The sequence below is a fragment of the Melampsora larici-populina genome (assembly GCF_000204055.1).
Source record: "Melampsora larici-populina 98AG31 unplaced genomic scaffold MELLAscaffold_64, whole genome shotgun sequence".
Lineage (NCBI taxonomy): Eukaryota > Fungi > Basidiomycota > Pucciniomycetes > Pucciniales > Melampsoraceae > Melampsora > Melampsora laricis-populina.
The window spans coordinates 309888-329442 of NW_006768828.1; the positions used below are offsets into that span (position 1 = coordinate 309888).

Here is a 19555-nt window from a genome sequence, read left to right on the forward strand (position 1 = left end):
TTTGATCAGATCAGAAAAAAAATATTAACAAAATCAAAACAAGAAAAGAATCATTCAAAGAACCATCTTAACATCTTGAACATTTTTCGAATCTGAATCATCAAACCCAACAATGGAATTCAAATCCAACATCCATCTCTTAACTTCACCTAAAAGTTCATCTTTCAAAACCTCACAAGCTTCCAATCCGATCCTACAAAGCTTTTCAAATTCATCTATATTCAATCTACTTTCGACTTGAATCAAACTGATCTTTGAAGATCTAGGTAAACTTGCAATCGTAAGTGAAGGTAAATCTAATTGTTCTAAATTCGTGACGTCTAGTAAGGGTAAGTTAGGGTTAGATAAAGATCCAATGGAGATCGCGAGGATGTAATCTTGAATCGAAATTCCTGAAGCAATTAAACTTAATGAAGTAGCATTAATAGCAGCTTGTAATAAACCTACAGAACAACAGGAAAAAAAAACAAGCATCAGAATCTAACTTTTCAATCATCATGAATGTATAAAAAAACTGAATCGAAATTCATGAATTTACCTCCATCTTCTTGTAAAACTTCAATAAAGATTTCAATCAAACTTCTAGGATACAACTTTAACATAATCACACTTTCGAATGTATTTTGAATAGAAAAACTCAAATCCATTAATCGTTTATCAACCTTGGAAAGTTTTTTTCGATCAGATTGTGAAAAATTCGTCATATTAACATAAACTTGAATCGATCCAACATTATTAGTATGAGATTTAAGATTCGATTTATGATTTGATGATGATGATGAAGTGATTTCTTTTGGTCCTGAAACTGATGAAGTTACTTTGGTTAATCCGTGTGAAACGATTGATGATCCGTCTAATGAATTAGGTGATGATTTCAGTATTTTAAAATCAAGTTGTCTTAATTCATATGGTCTTCTATTATCTTGTCTAAGTCCTGCTGATGATAAAATTTCGATTCTAGACTTTGATTTTTTTTTTCGTGCCCAATGAATTTGATGATAATTAGTTTCTTTTTATCAGAAGTATTCAGTTGAGCACACCCAAGGAAAACACGTACCATTTTGAAGATGTTGATTCGTAATTGAGATTATCAAATTTGAGAAATTCGAATTCACTGCTGGCAGTGGCTGATTGAAAAAATCAAGAAGAAATCGTGAAACCTCTCTAAACACATCTCTTCAAACAAGATCCATAACTTTACAGAATTGTACATGTGAACTTCTCATCACCCCAAGACCAAGTTCAACATCAAATCGCCCGGACGCGTAAAAGGTGCTTCAAATTGATAGCAGCCTTGGCCCTCAGTCCTTCATAGTGACTCCACATTCAATACCTTTTCAAATAAAGAGTTCTAAATAGTATTAGAACCTAGGTGATCTTCATCTTTTTCCCAAAAACAAAAGGATCCTCATCAAACATCCTTCAAATCCAAATCCAAATCTTTCTTTTCCAAATAATGCATTCCTATAATACAACAAACCAAAATCCCATTCAAACCCAAGTTCCAAACCTTCTATATAAAAAACCCCAAAAACAACATATAGAACCCATGAAATCCAAATCATCTTTTCTTTCCAAAAACCAAAACCGAAAAAACCCTTTGATCTCATCCAAACCAACCAACTGTAAGAACAAAAAAAACATCTCTTTCTCTTTATCAATTTAGAATGTTTTTCTATATATATTAATAATTCATCTCCAAAATAAATTAAAACCCAAACTCAAACCCCCACACACAAAAAAAGAAAAGCTATGTAAATCAAATAAAAATCGAGACGAAAACAAAAAAAATAAAACCAAATAGTCAAACCCTTTGGACAAAAAAACCCCCGGAACAATCCAACTTGGTCCACTTTTTTTAATAATAATCAAATCCAAAACAAAATATAAAAGAAAGAAAAAAAAATCCATCTAAAGAAACCAAAAAAAAAGAAACCAAAAAAAGAGACTCAATCCCCCCAGCGCAAAAAAAAAGAACCATTAAATCCTAGCCAAATAATTCTGAGGACACAATCCCATAGGCATAACTTCAATAGCAGCATCAATCCTAGTCTCTTCAGCCAAACAAGTCGGGTCCAAAACCCGTTCGACAAACCTTCCATCTTCATCCAATTCACCCGGAACCTTTCTCGCAATCACCCATCCATCACAAACGACCTTCAAAACTCTCAAGATCTCGCCTTCATAGATTCCCATCTCGCCTTCTCCTTCTGCTACAAAATCATACAAGGCTACCCATAACCCTTCATCTTCTTCTTCGCCTGATGATCCTGGGGACGAGGAAGTGCTTCCTGATGAATCCAAGTTAGAGCCGATCGACGGTCTTCCGATCGATTGTAAACTTTTGTCTAACGATTCTCTTCTTCTTTCAATCTCTTCTCTCAACCCGTCTTCTTCATCTTCTTCTTCTTCCCCTGTTTCCTCCTCCTCGCGATGATCTGTTTCAGTTCGTTCAGTCCTCATAGTAGTAGTCCATAAACTAGGTTTATTAGAACCAAGTCTCAATTCTTCTTCTTCTTCCCCTTCTTCTTCCGGTGGTAAACATAACTGTGATTGAAAGCTTTCTTCCAACGAGTTCGGTTTCATCAAAGGTCTTGAATAGTTTGAGGGATTCGTTCTCAGTTGATCCGTTTGGATAGTCCTATAATGTCGCTCATCATTCAACGGAAACCCGAAATCACGTATCAAGATCGGATGATGTTGTTGTTGTGGTTTGGTAATCGGATTCTGATTTGAGCTTGTATCCATCACAGTACTAGAAAGTGATCTTTTTCTAGTTTGGTAAGTTTCCGATCGATCCAAAGAAGGTAAAGTATGTAAACTAGAAGACCTCTTATGCCACTTATTCCCCAACCCCAATCTCAAACCTTCTTGACGATGATCTTCTTCATCTTCAACCCGACACACATCAGATCTAGTTTTTTCTTTGTTCGAACGTGATTTTCGTTCTGAATGGGACGGTAACCTTAGTGGTAAATAATGGCCCAGAGGAGGTGGTAAGAATGTACCGGATGGTGAAGGGAACGGGGGTGGTAAATGTGATGAACTTAATGCTCTTGGTCTTGGTAATCTGTTTTGATGATTGGATGAAGAAGACCTCAGAGTTTGGTGTGGTGGGTTTGATAGATGATTAGATTGATGATGGGTATGTTGATGGTTTGAATGATGATGATGTGGTGAGATTAATGCTGAGATTAATGAATTGGATTTTAAGATATAATGATTTGATTTGGGATTCGTCGTGGTGGTGGTTGAATCTATTGGTAGTGATAATGAAAATCGAGTGGAAGTTGAACCTAAAAAAGACAAGTATGGATCGGTTTTTAGTATAAAGTGAAGTGATGATAAAGTGTTTTTGATTTTGATGGAGACTTACTTGATGAGTTAGTTTGAATTGGAATCGAATCTGATCTGAACATACTAACTGGTGAGATTAGTGTGGTCATTTATTTCAAAAAAACTTGCTTTCTTTTCTTTCTTTTCTTTCTTTCTTTCTTTCGTTTGTTCGTTGGTTCGATTGTATTTTTCTATTTGATTTGTTTCAGTATCGTTGTGTTCTTGCTAATCAAAGTGCAGAGAAAATCAAATCGAAAAGTAAACAGTGAAACTACATTAAATTAAAATGTACTTTATCTCAACTCCTTTTCCAATTCCTCATCCTTAATCACCAATCACACTTTCAAGCTTATCCATTCCCAACCTTTCGACCATCCAACCTCAAAAATGAACCCGCAATGCGCTCTAAAATCTCATACTCACACCTTCATCCTAACTTCTTCAATCACAACCTCATTACCAGACTTCGTATTCCATTTTACCTTACTAAAAGATTCGATGATGATCTGGATCGGAACCCATTCAAAGTCAGATCACGATTCTATAAAAGCTTCATTAGCCAATGATTGGTCTTGTGCAATACCTCCTTATTCGGTAAGTCCTATATCTTCTTTCCATCATCATTTTACTATTACTATTAGAATCCGGATTGATTGAATTGGTTTTAACGATCGATGGGGTCTTCAAAAAAGTCTTTTCCATCCGCTTCGACTCTCTTAAACTCAATATCACCATCCATGACCTTCAGTCAATCTCTATCCAAAAAACTAGGTACCCTTCCCTCCATCCTATCAATCCTTCATACATCCAACCCATCTCATTCTGATTTCCAAAACTGATTCGAATTTGTTTTTTCGAAATCTTTTAAAAAAAGCACAAAGGTTTAAACAACAAGTGTTTGTTTCATTTGATATTCCAACCCATTTAATTGAAATCGATCAATCTATCTTATTAAAAATCGAAAAAGAACTCTTTTCATTCACTCAAACCCTTTTAAATCAACCCTAACTTCATCAAACAGTTGAGATTGATTTGATCAAGTTCCAAGAATTAAATCAAGGAGGGAAAATGTATCAAGATTCAATTGGGGCTGTTCCTATCAATTGACTTGCTTTGAACTAACCTAACAAAGTCCCTTGGTGATCCCAAGAAGCCTAGAATCAAGATTTTTGGCTGTTTGGCTCTCACCATCACAGGCCATCAAAGTCCCTTGGTGGTCCCAAGAAGTCTAGAATCAAGATTTTTGGCTGTTTGGCTCTCACTATCACAGGCCATGGACATATTGTAAATACACCAACAAGGTGGTGTGAAGTAAACCTTGATGGTTTAAATCTTGGATGGTTCTGCCTTCTTTGGTTTAAATAGTTCAAAGGTGCAAGGAGTGTGATTCTGCATTCCATGCCTTGGTCCTGCTTATCTGAAATGGCTTTGGGGAGATTTGGAAGAGTGTAAGTTGAGATTTTTGAATCATCTTGTGGGTGCAATGGATCCTGTAGAATTTGATTCTGAAAACAATGCACAGAAAGATTGAAGTGTAAGGACAAAACTACCAAAGTTCAACACAGTTTACTAATCCAAACCCACTTTACTAATTCCTTATACTTTTGCAAAAGAAGGAATGGTGACTCAATCTTTTGGTCTTCCAAAGACAAACCTCTTCAAGTAGGGCCTCAGCTAACCTGGCAGCAAAGTCCTTCTTGGCAAGCAAGCCTACAAGGAAGGTACTTCTACCTTATCCACCAATTTTGGAGAAACTTTTGGCTGGGGAGCTTTTCAACCTGCCATAACTTCTACACAACAATGGCTTTGTACCCAAGGAAAGGTATATGTGCCTACTCAGCCTGTATACATTTATGTTTCTAACTGTGTATTTGACACAATTAGTGCAGATCAAAGGAAGGCTGAAGTTTACAGTATGTCCATTGCCTCTGAAGGCAAGCCAGCCAAAATGGTTGATTTTAGGATTCTTGCATCTCATCAAGAATCATCCACAAAGTAACTTCCTCAATCAACCAGCCTGTGTAATCAAATTGGCTTGTTATTAAGGGTACTCAAAGTAAAGTATGTAGCGCTACATCCTTTTTGCTACATCCTTTTTTTGGCGGGGACAAAGAAAAAAATATACTTTTGGCCACGTCTTCCCCGCCAAAAAAAGTATATAGCAAAAAGTATGTACACGTCATACTTACTTTGAGTACCCTTATTATTGAGAAGCAGATCATAGAAAAGCCTTTCAAACTATCAGCTGAGTAACTATAAGAAGTGCTGGAATTCAAACCTGAGCTTTAAATGTAACATTATGAGATCTTTAGGTACTCACCAATTTGTGAATTTCTACCCAAAACCCATCAATTAAAAATTTCAAATGATTCATATGAAATGTTTGAAAAAAAAGCTTGAGCCATTCATGAATGAAATTTCCATGTCAGCCTAGAGAATGAGTCTATGGACTCCTTAGGTTGAAAAAACCACACCTCACACTCCAGTGTCAAGAGTGAATTGAATTATTGACTACCCATGGTGTCCCTTACAAAAAAAAGCCTGACTAGCCATTCCCAAAGAGAAACACCACAAGTGATACTTTGCAAGTTTAATAAAAAAACTCTGAGTTTTTATATCTTCTAAAGCCACAGACATACCAGGCAAGGTTTCATTAAAAGAACTCTGAGCAAGGACATGTTTTAATAGAATAATAAAACCAGTCAGGATTCTGTTTGAAGCCTTATTGAGTAGTACAATCACAATGATCATCAGAAAAACTTCATCCATAATCAAAGTAAATATGGAATGAAATTTGCAAGAAACCAAAAATCTGTATCTTATAATTTAAACCAACCAATCATCTTTAGAAATCCAAATTCTATAACATCTCTTCAAACCAAAAACCCAGCTAATCACTTTTAGAATGAGAACTTTTTTTACTTGTTGTAAACTAGAATCTATTCCATTTGTCTTATTTTGATTTTGAAAGCACTTTATTGTTTGAAAGTCTCATCTAAAACCTTTCATCTTTGAAATCAGATCAAAACCCGCAGAGACCCAATTTGCTTATCAAAGGTAGTCCTAGACCTTCTTATCTGAATAACAGACCAGCCTTTACTCAATTAGAAGTAAAACCTACAATTTCAACTCAGATAGGATTACTTAGGTACCTGTCTGTAGAAGACCACAGAGATCCATACATCTGGTGAGTACTCATCTAGTTAGAACTATTTTTTAGGTGATTGATAAACCACGCCAACTGCAGAGCTGGTTTGACGCCGATTTTTCTCAAACCAGATTCCTTCAGAAGATATACAGCTGCATACTGGTGTACAGAGCTATACCACTTCTACAGCCTTCACCCTTTTTCTGAAGCCGGGTTTTGATAGACTTGATGCCTCTCCCTTTGAGAGTTTTTGGATCATTTTCACAGCTGAATCCTAACTCTTGTTTCTGAGAAGGTGACTCAAGAAATTCATGCTCTACATACTCGATTTCGGTAGCTGTAGTAAACATCAAGAGTTTCTCCCTGTCAAAAAATGAAGGGCTATTGAAAGAGTTGCCACTTGAGGATCTGTTGGTTCGGATCCGTCTTTTGAGTTCATTGCTATTGGATTCATGGAGTGGACAGTTTGATGAATTGAATCTCCTAAACATTTTTACATCATTCATGATGGATGAGTTGCTGTTACCGTTTTTGGTCGCGCACAGCTGAGTTGCTGCATGATAACAAGTTTGGTGATATAAATGTGAATGGCCAGCTTTGAAGTATTGAACCATAGCCATGAATCTTGGACGCTCTGTATGACGGATCTGCCACTTGTGTCCTCATGATCTGGGCTATTTGATCCATATTTTATAATCAATTAAAACATCAATGCCACTGTTGATCCTATAACCGACCTACATGAGATCAATACCAAATCAGAATTGTCAGCGCTGAGTGTGCCATACTACCAGTGAGGATACTTAACGTGCATAGGCACATTCAAAGTCAAATTCAAAGGTTCAAGTATTCCATTTAAACTCCCTTCACATTAGGTTTTTCATTTCAATTTATATTTCTCTATTTCTCATTTTGTTATTTAAGTTTTTGTTTTAATGTTTCCATTTTTGTTTCTTATGTGTTTCAGTCTATCACTCTGAGAATCTACACTAGTCTTTTAACCATCTACCACACAACCTAGTTTCTAAGCACTAAGTTACATGGCGTGTTTGGGGGGGGGCCGTTAGGCCGCAGGTCTCAGACCAAGTAGGCTCTCTGCGTGGTCGGGTGCAGGGGTGGGTGGGGTGGCAAAGAAAAATTGAGGGAGATGAATTGAAATGAAGTTGTGATTACCTCTTATTACTGTTTTAAAAGTTGGTGAAGGTGGGATGAAGAAATTTTTATAAGTGAAAAATTTCAAATTCAAAGTTCGTCTTTCCGAACTAGTGGTGCAACGATGTGTCGTTAGCCCAGTACCTTTTCTCGGGTACCGGGTTCTCCTCTTACTGTTCATCCCAGAGTTTACATGGAACTACACAGGTGCCGTCGTGCCTTTGGGCACCTGTTGCATTGAACTCGGCTGGAAGTGTGATGGTCCAATATGGAGAAAGAAATTGAAAGAGATAGGACACTGACGGTGATGTCAAGAGATTCCTTGGTCTTGCTTGGTGCGCTATGAGTTTCCTGGCGCTCTGTCACGCTATGGTGCATTATAGCGGTGTGATCTTTTGCTACACAGAGCAAAAAAAATTGCTATATTTCTTAAGGGTTTGGCCCTAGCTATAGCACGGGTGAAAGACCACTATATCAAAAAAGGCCTAGCGCGGGCAGGGCGCGCGCTCTGCTACCGCTCCGCCTGCGCTATCTTGGGGGGAGCGCCGGGGGTGTTGATTCACATTTGACTATCATTGATCTTGGTTCTCATTTGCCCAAAACTTCTTGAATCAATTTGATATGATATTGGACCATGAAAAATATGTCTTTGATTTAATTACCAATAGCCACCATTATGCTCTTCCAAACCGTATTGCTGAATGTCTTCATTGATATTGTTTGGCCTAAATATAGAACATGTGATTTGGTGTTGGAGTAATATTGGTTTCAATAGGCAGGTATACTGATTTCATTTCACAGGAACACATAAACCAGGTTCTAGTATATCCTGCTTTCAAATTTGTTACATGGTGGTCAGTCAAAAACCTTTAAAACTTGTCTGGGAGTTGTAGAGTTTGAATCAAATAAAATTTCAGTAACTGCCCAGTTTGATACTTGTAAAGTTCCATGCAATCGGCCCTGGACAACAAATGAGTGTACTTAACACTGAGCAGTGGTTCTTACATAATAATTCTGTCTCACTTTACCATACAATCACCCAAACAGGTCAGAATTTCAAAATTACACCTTGAGCAGCAGCATGGAGTCCCACAGGCAAGTGGCTGAGATGAAAATTATATTTAAATTCATCTCTATCAAATCTCCTCATTTCTTTATCCTCTTCTTCACTTAGTTTATTGCACCACTTAATCATTCCCAATCTTGTATCAAAATTGATTTTCATTGAGTATGTATTTGAAAACACTGAATCTTTGGCACTACTTGCTGACTAAATTTGGCCATTCCTTTTCCTCTGTCTTGTTTTTATCAACAATCTTAGTGACAGGAATGCCTCACAAGATGTCAAAGACTGTAAGATTGAATATATTTTGGCAGATACTTTTATTGATAAACCTTTCACCCCAAAACTCAGCATTGGAAAATAAACCCACTCCATTGAGCATATTCCAAGCATTTGCAGAAGGAAATATATGGCTGGATAACAGTGACCATGAAAGGGGGATAATGGGCCAGCTCAATACATCACCCAGTCAAAATATCTTGACTGATCATTCCCAAAACCAGAATGAAGCAAACAAGTACCCCCTTTCTGATTCTGTCAGCCCTTGGACACCACAAGTTTATTCTCAAAAGGAAGTCCTTTCCCATTCTGAAGAAGGATATCCAGCCTCTCTGAGATCTCATGATGAAAACACAGACAATGATCTCAGGAAATATGGGAATACTCAAAGTCATGCAGAAAGGTTCTCACAACCTGACTTATTGAAATTTGCAGTACCCAACTCTTCGGGGCAGAAAGACCATATTTTCCAGGAAGGTGAAAAGGGGAACTGCAATTCTCCATCCACATTCATAGAGCTCTATGATATTTTGTATTCTCAACCCACTTTGCTTTCATCCCCTAACTTTCTGGCAGACAAAGACCAAATTATTCAGGAGGGTGAAGATGTGCATTGCATATCCCCATCATCACACATAGAACTCTCTGAATTGTTATATCCAACTCAAGAACACATTGATACCCAAGAAAAGCTCAAAAACATAAACACTATCAAGAAGGAGAATCACAAAAATCAACCACCAGGATTTGAGGTGTTTCAGAGGTCACAAATCAATTGGAACTTCCCATTTCATGCTCCAAGCACCTTTCAAGCTTCAAAATCAAAGGAAATTGAGAGAGTTTTAGATCCTATTCAGGATTATTCAATATCCTTAGATGATTTACTGGGTCCAGAGCGGTGTTTGGAAAACCACAACAAGGATTCTGAAGATATACACAGAGATACTCACAGGAGACTACTTGATGTGGATCACGGTCTTTCAAATACAGAATCAAGAAAAAGAAAAAAGAAACCAGAGAATATACTACATGACCAGGTTTCTCTACAGAGCGTCTTGCCTGGTGATTTGCCTCAGACAGATTTTAGTGATATTGACACCCCTGCAAGAAAATTACATTCCAGTGCAAAGGACTTCCAAGGCAAAAATCTATTACAAGAATTAAATCTACAATCAGAGACAAGATCAATTCCAAAAAGCCGTGTAGCCCTTGGGCCCAATCATATAAGAATACAAGAAATCCCTACCTCCAGCTGCTCAGGTAGTCTAGTCCGCTTCCCTCTAGTAGATATATCAAGAAAGGATTTCCGTTCAAGTACCAAATCAAGGGATCTACTTCCAGTGCTGCAAAGGATTGGTGCATATTTTGTGAATACATCACCAGGTCTATGTTATGAGACAACCCAGTGGTTTGAAAAGCTAGAAAAAGATATGCTTGAAAATAATAATTGGGATCAATCCAAAGCTAAACTGATTTATCAAGCCATCAAAATTTCTCACTTGAAGGTCACCATGTGCTTTCTAGGCCTCATTGCAGTCTTTGCAAACAGTGGGGGTGATGAATTCTCTTTAGATATACTTTTGAAAGAGGGTTGGAATTTGATCAAACTAAACTTTGAGAAATGGAGACCCTTGAATATAACAGACCTGAATAATTCCCATATCAAAACTGTCACAGATTTTGACAGCACTATAAATTTTCGCAAGAAAAAGTATGACTGGAGTAACCCAGAATTCCGGTTCCATCACCTATGCCACCTTAAGGAACCTAGAAAATTGACTCTTGATCCAGTCCATCATCTTATACTTGAATGGGATAAGCAAAGAACAACTTCACAAATTTTTGTAACCAAATTTGCATGGTATCATTCACAAATTCAAAAATTTCATGATACATATGTGAAGCAAAGACATGGTGGGTTTTATGGAAGAGGAGACATAAGGAACATTGCATTCAAGGGAGTTAAAGTGACTGGGAGATATGTGACTGAAGCACCTGAACCAGCAAATATCACACACTGGTATGAAATCTGCAAGTCTCTATCCTCTTCTGCACAATTTCACTCACCTGTGGGAATGGCTTTGTGTCAAGAGGTTCACAGTTTCTTTGTTTCATTAATTGATAATCTTTTGGAATGTTACAAGGGGTCCTATCAAGGTGATGTTTCTTCAGATGGAAAGGCACTCTGGGAAGAAGATAAGGAACTTTCTGATATCAAACCCCACAAAATGATTTTTGAAAGAATTGTCAAGGCTATCAGTGTGGCTGAGTATAGGGTCAGTGTGATATTTATAGGCCTTGTAAGAGCACTATACCAGAAAGAACAATCAGAACATACATTCCAGTTGATCCTCAAGAGTGCTTGGGAGTTCCTTGAAGGAATATTTACAAAATGGAAAGACTTTCAATTTGACCAAAAACTTCACGAGTTTTTCAATGGAAAAGTTTCAATATCTGAAAACAGTGTAGTAGATTACTCAGATCCTGAGCAGCTATTTCATGAATTATTGACCTACCAAGATCCATCAGTTTTTTGCATGCCAATTCATTGCGCACAAAGTCTACTCAAGTCTTGGAATAATCATTTAGCATACTTGCAAAAATCAGATCCACATGAATTTGATTTTGTCATCAAGGTTTTACCTGATGAATCACCATTGACTTGGGCAAGATTGTTGGTATGATGGGTTCTTGGAATTGAAACTCAAAACCAAAGGCATAAACTTAAGTAGTACCTATGAGCTCAGATGAAAAGATTGAACACCAGGCAGACATGTAGGCCATTGCATTAAGCTCCCAAAACAAAGAAATATCCCTTTGGTAATCAAGATCTCTCTTTCCTTTATTTTATCTGAATTTTGATCACCTTTAGTGGTTTTTGTATCAAATTATTGTTAATTAGACAACCATTAGACTCTCAATGGTAAAATTCACAACCAGTGGAAGTTGTACAAGACATGTCACAGAGATTAGAGTAATTTACACCTCATTTTTATTTAACAGTACACATGGTGTAGATCATGTGTTTCTCCATGGCAAAACATGGTTGAATCTAGTATTTCAAATGACATGCTTGGAATTGGTCTAAAAAATCTGAAAAAATCAGGTAAGTCAAACCATGCTATGTTCTTTCTGTTGGCAGATTTTGGTCAATGTAGAAAAATCCAAGCACTCAGCCTGGTGAGTTTGTAGGTTTTCCTGAAATAACACATAAAAACGCAGGAATGGACCACTAAATTTGGCCTTCAAAAGTGACAAGAAAAATCTGAAAAAAATGACAAGTAGAGGACAATATCTCTTTTGTTGAACCTTTTGTTGGGGATTGTTCTGGCTCAGCATGTAAGTCATTACATGTGTGTCTTCAAACTATATAAAAGCTACTGTGATATACACAAGGCTCCAAAAACACCCAAAAAACCTTTTGCAGCACAACAATTATGTAATATTTGACTGGACAAAGTCCCTCTCACGGCTTCCCTTGGAGCCTGCAGAGAGGGACTTACAACTCGTTTTTTTATGTTTGAGAACTCTACCGCTCAAGTCCTCTTAAGTTTTGTTTTGCATTTTCCCACTTCCCTCCTCTATAAATCCAACTGTTAGTCATTATCAATTTTGTTCAGTCTCATCTTCTACATGTGTTGATCCCTTCATGATCCCAGGAAAAATGCACCAAAAGTCTTTGTGCAAGTTTTAGACCTGGGTTTTTTCTCAAGAAGGAATCCAGAGATGCCTGAGTTGAGCCTCAGGGCTTTGTCAGTTTCAAGCTGAAAATGCAATGTTATTGAACAAGTAAATTCACTAACCTCCTAAAGAGTGAGTGAACAGGCTTTTTCTTGTAGGAGTGTTAAACTAACAATATAAAGGAACCTAACTCAGTCAGAAAGTACAAAGACTACGCTGGGACAGCAATGTGGATTTTCATAATCTTATAATCAACAAAAGAATCCAAAAATCATATCAAAAAATATTTTCCTTAATACAGCTTTTCTACATTTCTCACTTAATTGTATATCCAACATCTTTTCAGTTAGAACATTTTTGTTTGCCGCCCACCACCCTCCTGTCAGACAAGAGTCAAGTTTTGAGCTCTATCCTATCTCAACCTTGATTGTTAGTGTCCAATCCTTGTAGCATTTCTCTTGAGCAACAGGTAGGGGAGTCCTCAGGCTCCAGTGGAGAGGCTCAGCGCCAAGTGTGGCTGCCCTCTGTACTCCTGATTTTTTTTTGGCACAATTCAGGCCTCAGGGCGATCAGGGTAATCCCCGCTCTCCCTTGCCACCCGCACCAAAACTGATTCCTTTATATTCAGAATTCTCAATCTCACCCAATCTTGGTCTGGCAAATTACACTGCTGAAGACCTTAAGAAGTGAATTAGTTGTTACATGCATGATCAAATTTTGCGCTTAGGAAACGCAAAACTTACAATAAAATACTGTCATGATAGTGGATGCTCTTACAAATCTTGATCTTAATCTTTTGTGTGATGTGATGAAATGTTAGATTTTGCCAGTCTTCAGGGCAAGACGTCACCAGAATCAAGAACTTTTCAGTTGAATCTGTCAAAAAATCAAACTATTTATAAAGATCTACACCTCAACTCACAACAATGAGCCCAATCCCAATCCCAAAGAAATCTTTTCCAAACCCTTGACATCCTTAGAAACATATACAAACAGAACCAAATAAATTGAGTAATAATTCACAAAGATTACTTCTTGTAATTCACACCACATGATCTAGCACAATGGAAACCACATCAAGTTCTTTCAAACAAGTTATCCAAATCACATATGTATGAAGAAGATGTAAAGCTTCTTTAAGACAATCCATTCATCATCTATGGTTGATATCTCTCTTCAAACCCTTACAATCAATCCTCAAAACTGATCACAAATATCAATGAGATCAACTAGAAATTTATACTTCAATCCAACCCTTCTTCAGCTCACTAAACCATGTTCATAAACCAACAGCTCATTCCCTCATTCCCTCAATGCCTTAATCCCTTAGTGAGCAGCTTGTTCAAAATCCTCAATCTGACCCAATCTTGGTCTGGCAAATTACTCTGCTAAAAACTTTAAGAAGTGAAAAAGTATGTTATTACATTCTTAAGAAAAATCTATATTCAAGCATTTTTTCAATCCATCAAAAATTAAAACCTTTCTCCTTGTTTACATAAAAAAAATGGTCAACAAACATGACCCTCAAAATCTTCATTATTGTTGTGATATGGTACAGTTTGTAATAATCAATATATAAGGGGTTTCAAGTTAAAAAAATGCCTAAAATTCAAATGTGCCTACATAAAAACATATGTAGCTTATAATTTTCAAATTTTTAAAAAGCCCTTCCCAAGAAGCACATTCTAGTATTTATTCTATAAAAAAAATGAATAAAAATTCAAGGGTTGGAAGGCAAAAGTACAAACATTTTTAGGGCACTTTTTGGCCAACTAGACCTCCAACAAGTAGGTATCACTTGACACAAATTCACAAGACAACTTCATACTCTAATAAAATTCCTGTAAAACTCGTGGTAAAGATTTACAGCTACTAAATATATAAAAGGCATAAAAATACAAATTTGTGTCGCACCGAGATTTAATACAAAATTTTATCAAAATTCAACTTTTTCGATCATGGGTGCTGATGACAAACCACAATCAAATAAACGAGCTCTCATTCGAGATCTCTAAGATGGCGAGTTTGGGTAGTTTGAAATGAAGTGATCGGTCATCGCACCAATCTTTGTCATGATACATTGGTAAATTTTGCCCGTTTTGATTTGTTTTATTGTCAACATCATGTGATTGATTCATCTTGATTGATGATGAGGAGTTGATATTCGAGATGACAATGAAATGATGAAATGTATTGTAGTGGAAATCGAACAAAACACAGGATATGTAGTGTAGTAGAGATGGAAGTAGTGACATAGTAGAGATGGAAGAGATAGATGTAGTGTAGTGAGGTATTTGGTGGTATTTGCCATTTGGGGAACTTGGAGACACCTCGGTAGCTTTGGTATATCGAGTGTCTGCAGAATCGGTAGAGGTCCAGTAAATTTGCTGGACCTCTACAGATTTTTGACCGAATCGATAGATACCGAAGCGTGTTTTAGACACGATTGGGGATTTTGAGGCTCGGTACAGTAAAATTTACCGTACCGAAGCCCTTTACCGAGACGATAGGAGATGCTCTAACGGCTGTACAAGATTTAGAAATCTGTAAACTCGTGTATGTCCAAACTCCATTCATCAACTCAAAAAAAACATTCTCTGAAAAACACATGAGCCAAGAAAAACCCCCATGAAGAATCCAATTGATTTGTATAATCTAAAAACTTTCTCAAACCAAGACTTTCATCAATCAATCAAACTCAATGCATACCAAAACAAAGATACCCAATTACAAAAAAAATCAATTCAAGTATAAACCATTAAAAATTCTTTTTTAAGAAAGTAAAAAAGTCAAAAAAACTCCAACAATTAAATCCTTCATTTCTTTATAATGAAATCCTTCATTTCTTTATAATGAAATCCTTCATTTTTCTATACGAAAGATTACTTATTTTCTAGTATGTATACCATCTGAAGATTTCAAAACTTCAAATCAAAACACACACACAATCACAATCACACATTCTAAAACATCTGACTTGATTCTTTCTTTTCGTTCACTTAAAATTATACTCAAAACAAATTACCTAAACCCAAAAAACCAAACCGAACCAAAAGAATGATAATCCCAAACCGCTCCAAACCAAAAGAATGATAATCCCAAACCGCTACCAAAAGAAAAACCTAAAAACCTAAACCATGATCAACTCAAGCTCAACCCAAGTTTTCCTAAACCTTTTCATCATCTAAAACAGGTCTATTCATAAACAAAAAACCGAAACAAAAATGCAATTCAATACAAAACCCATCAAACCTTTTTCACAAAAATCAAAAAAAAACTCTTACCTAATCCACATCTTTCCAGGTCCACATTTCTCCCTAATAATCCTCCAAGGAGTCAAATGAATCGTCCCAGACCCTGATCTCCCATTTTTCTATTCCAAACCAATACCAAAACACAAAATCAATTCTTTTGTTTTCTTCAAACCCCTCAAAAAAAATCAAAAGAAAATCAAAAGAAAAAAAGAAAAAAGAGCACAAAAATCAAGACCAAAAGAACCCAACTTGTTCAATTTCAACACTCCATTCCCTAGAACACCTCTTCAAAAGTTCTCTAGCACATTCACTAGTACCCTCCACCTCGAGCACGACCCTTCCAGCCCACCCCAAATCGACTGTCTCTTCAATCTTCTTCTTCCCATCCCCATCCCCGCGATTAGTAGTAGTAGTACCAGGTAAGATCTCAATCATCGTTCTATAAACCCATCTCTGAACTCTGTAGCGAGTAATTGGTGAACTCATCTCGATTTGATCTTTACACAACCTCATCTTTCGATGAACATCGGTTCCGAATCCCGACAAATCTAAATAAAAAATCGGACTTGGGGTAGATGATTCGATGATCCGATGATAATAAACCGGTGGAAAACTCATCATATTTAACCATGACTTAATAAACCCCCCCCACCAAATAAAATAAAATCAGTGGTAGATTCAAAACTTGACGTTTTTTTCTTTGGGAAGGCAGTTTGAAACCAAGCAAAACACACTTACAGGTAAATGTCCAATCGAATCAAATTCAAATGATAAATCTCTCAAATACTTTCCATCATAAATCAATTTACCTTCATTTGCAAATTCACCTAATCCCGTATTCCAACAAATATCACCTTTCTTTAACCAAGGCCAAACCTGAGACCTAAAACCAAAACCAAAACAAACAAAAAAAACCAATCAACAAAACTGACTCTCTTTCTCTTACTATTAAAAAGGAATTCAGAACAGTTCTTTTCACTTACCTCCAAAGTTCTCGTTCACATTCCACGACTTCTTCATTACTCATCCAACTTTCTCTGGTAGGTACCCAAACCCTCAAAACCCCAGCCCGTCCAATTTTCCAAACCGAATCCATTCGGTTTCCCAAATGACTGACCATCCCCATTGCCCCCCTGTTCTTCTTATGAGAAGGATGTTCACGAAGATGAACCAGAATCCGATTATAAGCTCTAGCCGCCTCTCTAATGATCCTCACTGTATTCTTTTCAACCCCTCTTCCATTCCTGCCAATGATCAGTCTAGCAATCCTAGAAATCTCTTCAGATCCGAATTCCATTCCAACATAAAACCCTTGTAAATCTCTCAAACTGATCTTTTCTGTCATCTTACTTGATATCTCACTCTTTCGAACATACCCCAAGGATCCTAAATACCTTTCTAGAATCACTTCTCTCGTTTCTCTACCATTCGAAAAACCTTCTCGTAAGTTTGTTGACACTAATGATAAGTTAAAGAAATCCATGTATGTTAAACTTGTGAGAATACGTTTTAAGATTCGGTTAGGAAAACTTAGTAAGATTTCTTCAAGATTAGGTGGTACGATAGCTTTCACTTCTTCTACTTCTTCATCAACTTTAGATGATGACAATGGATCTGATTCAACTCTGATCCGTTCTGAATTAGGCGTGATAGGAAAACTTTCACTTCTAGTTGAATTAGTATCAGTAGAAGGAGAAGATAAAGTTGAACATCTTCCATCTTGTTCTGAATGATAAACTGTTTCTGAAAAGTCTTGAATATAAACTGATGTCACTGGTCTCTTCTGAACAAAGGAAAAAAAATTGCAAAAAAAATCAACATGATAATAAAGGTTTTGGATACAATATTTAAAGCGAAAAGGAAAAGGGTGGGAAGGTTGGGTGAAGAACTTACCATGTTTGGTTGAGAGTTTGAATGGTTTGAATGGTTAGATAAACCTACATCCAAAACACCCATGATCAACTTTAAAAAAAGGTCAAAATGTGATCCAAAAAAAATTACCCACTTTCTATTGATTGAAAATCATCAGTTGAAGATTGATCAGTTGAAGCTTGACGATCCATTTTCTCAAGCTCAGATCCACTTGAATCTTTACCGACCACATCATTTTCCGTCACACCCACAGGTGGAGTGATCAAAGCGTCAGGTTGAGAAATCTCTACATTGGATTTCTCGGATCTCGAGTTCGGTTTCGTTACTTCTTGATGAGTAGGTATCGCTTTGAAATCCGACTGGTTCGATCGAGACCGTTGGATGGTGTTACTCGGAAGTAGGATTCGATCTTCGTGTGTCTCAAGACTTTGAACATTTTTTGGTGAATCGGTTAGCCGAACAGGTAAAGAATCAGGTTCTTGCAAAGTCTTGATACTGGTTATCAAGTTATCTTTTGATGATAGATGGTCCAGAGAGTTTGAAAGTGGATCATCAGTCGTAACAAGCTTAGTTTGATGAATTGATCCAGACTCGGGTAAATCATCATTCTTGGTGATCACAGCAGATTGATGACCAGAATTGAAAAATGTAGCCAACAGTGAATTAGAGGAAGAAGGTTTAAGATTCGTGAAAGAGTTTGAAGTCGAATTAGCTTCAGAAGCGGACGGTTTGGTAGGACTACCTAAGAAAGCAGCTAAAGGAGAGTAAGATGAGTTAGGTGTTGGTGTAGGATTTATAGATAATAATGAATGAGTTGTAGTGGATTGTTGAATTGGTTTTGATAAAGGTTTCAAGTGATTTGTTGGTGATAAACTCTTGATTTGATGATGATTGTTGTTAATGTTTGATTTAGTTTGATCATCAGAATGTAATATGTTAATGAAACTTGTCTTTGAATTTGTTTTTGAATCATCACAACCCAAATCAGTTTCATCATACAAATCATGACTCTTAGATTGGTCATGATGATTGGAAGAGGATGAATGTTTCTGAGGAGGTGCATAGAGTCCATCTTCCATTAAGATCCAAGAAGCAGGTCTAATGTTCGATCGATTAGGTCGATCAACCGACTTAATAATTTGATGATTTGAAGTAGTAGTAGTAGTGGTTGTAAAATCAAGTTCAGAAGATTGTAATACACCATTTAATAAAAACACAGAAGATCGTAAGTTTCTGGTAGGAAGTTGAGGTGGTAAATCATCATTTCGAATCGAACTTTCTTCTTCACTTTCTCTTCTTGATTGATGATGATCTTTTTGAAAATGATGATTAGCGAAAGCAAAGAGATTCTTACGAGAGATTGAACGTTTAGTAGTATTAGTAGGATTAGTAGTAGGATTAGTTGGTGAATTAATTTCACTGATAGGTGAAGCGAGTGATTTGTTTTGATGATGATGATGATTGAAAGCTAAAGGCATGATGATGATGATTGATAAATGATAATAAAATCAAAATCAGAATTCAAGACTAAGATCGAATCGAATGAATTTGTAATTAAGAATCAAGAATAGTATTAGATTAGAAAGCGAGAATCGAATGAATGGATGAATTTAAAAGATTTCAATCAAACTAGAACCAGAAACAAAAGAAGAAGAGGCTTAAGAAGATTAATGATGAGTGCAATTCAAATTAGATATTTTCTTATAATCTGTTGATAGCTGATGATCTCAGTTGTTGATGATGATGATGATGGGATTAACTTGATTTTCT

At 36.6% G+C, this 19555-nt stretch overlaps 3 protein-coding genes across 3 annotated transcripts; 1 reads left to right on the forward strand and 2 right to left on the reverse strand.

The window, feature by feature from the left end:
• Positions 1 to 54: 54 nt before the first annotated feature.
• MELLADRAFT_68249 (uncharacterized protein) lies at positions 55 to 1060 on the reverse strand (the record flags this gene model as incomplete). Its single annotated transcript, XM_007416755.1, has 3 exons — positions 55 to 443; positions 539 to 962; positions 1058 to 1060. The coding sequence occupies 3 exons, from the start codon at positions 1058 to 1060 to the stop codon at positions 55 to 57; spliced, it is 816 nt and encodes a 271-aa protein (XP_007416817.1).
• A 920-nt stretch (positions 1061 to 1980) lies between these two features.
• MELLADRAFT_68250 (uncharacterized protein) lies at positions 1981 to 3446 on the reverse strand (the record flags this gene model as incomplete). Its single annotated transcript, XM_007416756.1, has 2 exons — positions 1981 to 3296; positions 3377 to 3446. The coding sequence occupies 2 exons, from the start codon at positions 3444 to 3446 to the stop codon at positions 1981 to 1983; spliced, it is 1386 nt and encodes a 461-aa protein (XP_007416818.1).
• A 5531-nt stretch (positions 3447 to 8977) lies between these two features.
• Positions 8978 to 11662, forward strand: MELLADRAFT_112321 (uncharacterized protein; the record flags this gene model as incomplete). Its single annotated transcript, XM_007416798.1, has 1 exon — positions 8978 to 11662. One exon carries the CDS (start codon positions 8978 to 8980, stop codon positions 11660 to 11662), a length of 2685 nt encoding a protein of 894 aa, XP_007416860.1.
• Between the last annotated feature and the right edge of the window lie 7893 nt (positions 11663 to 19555).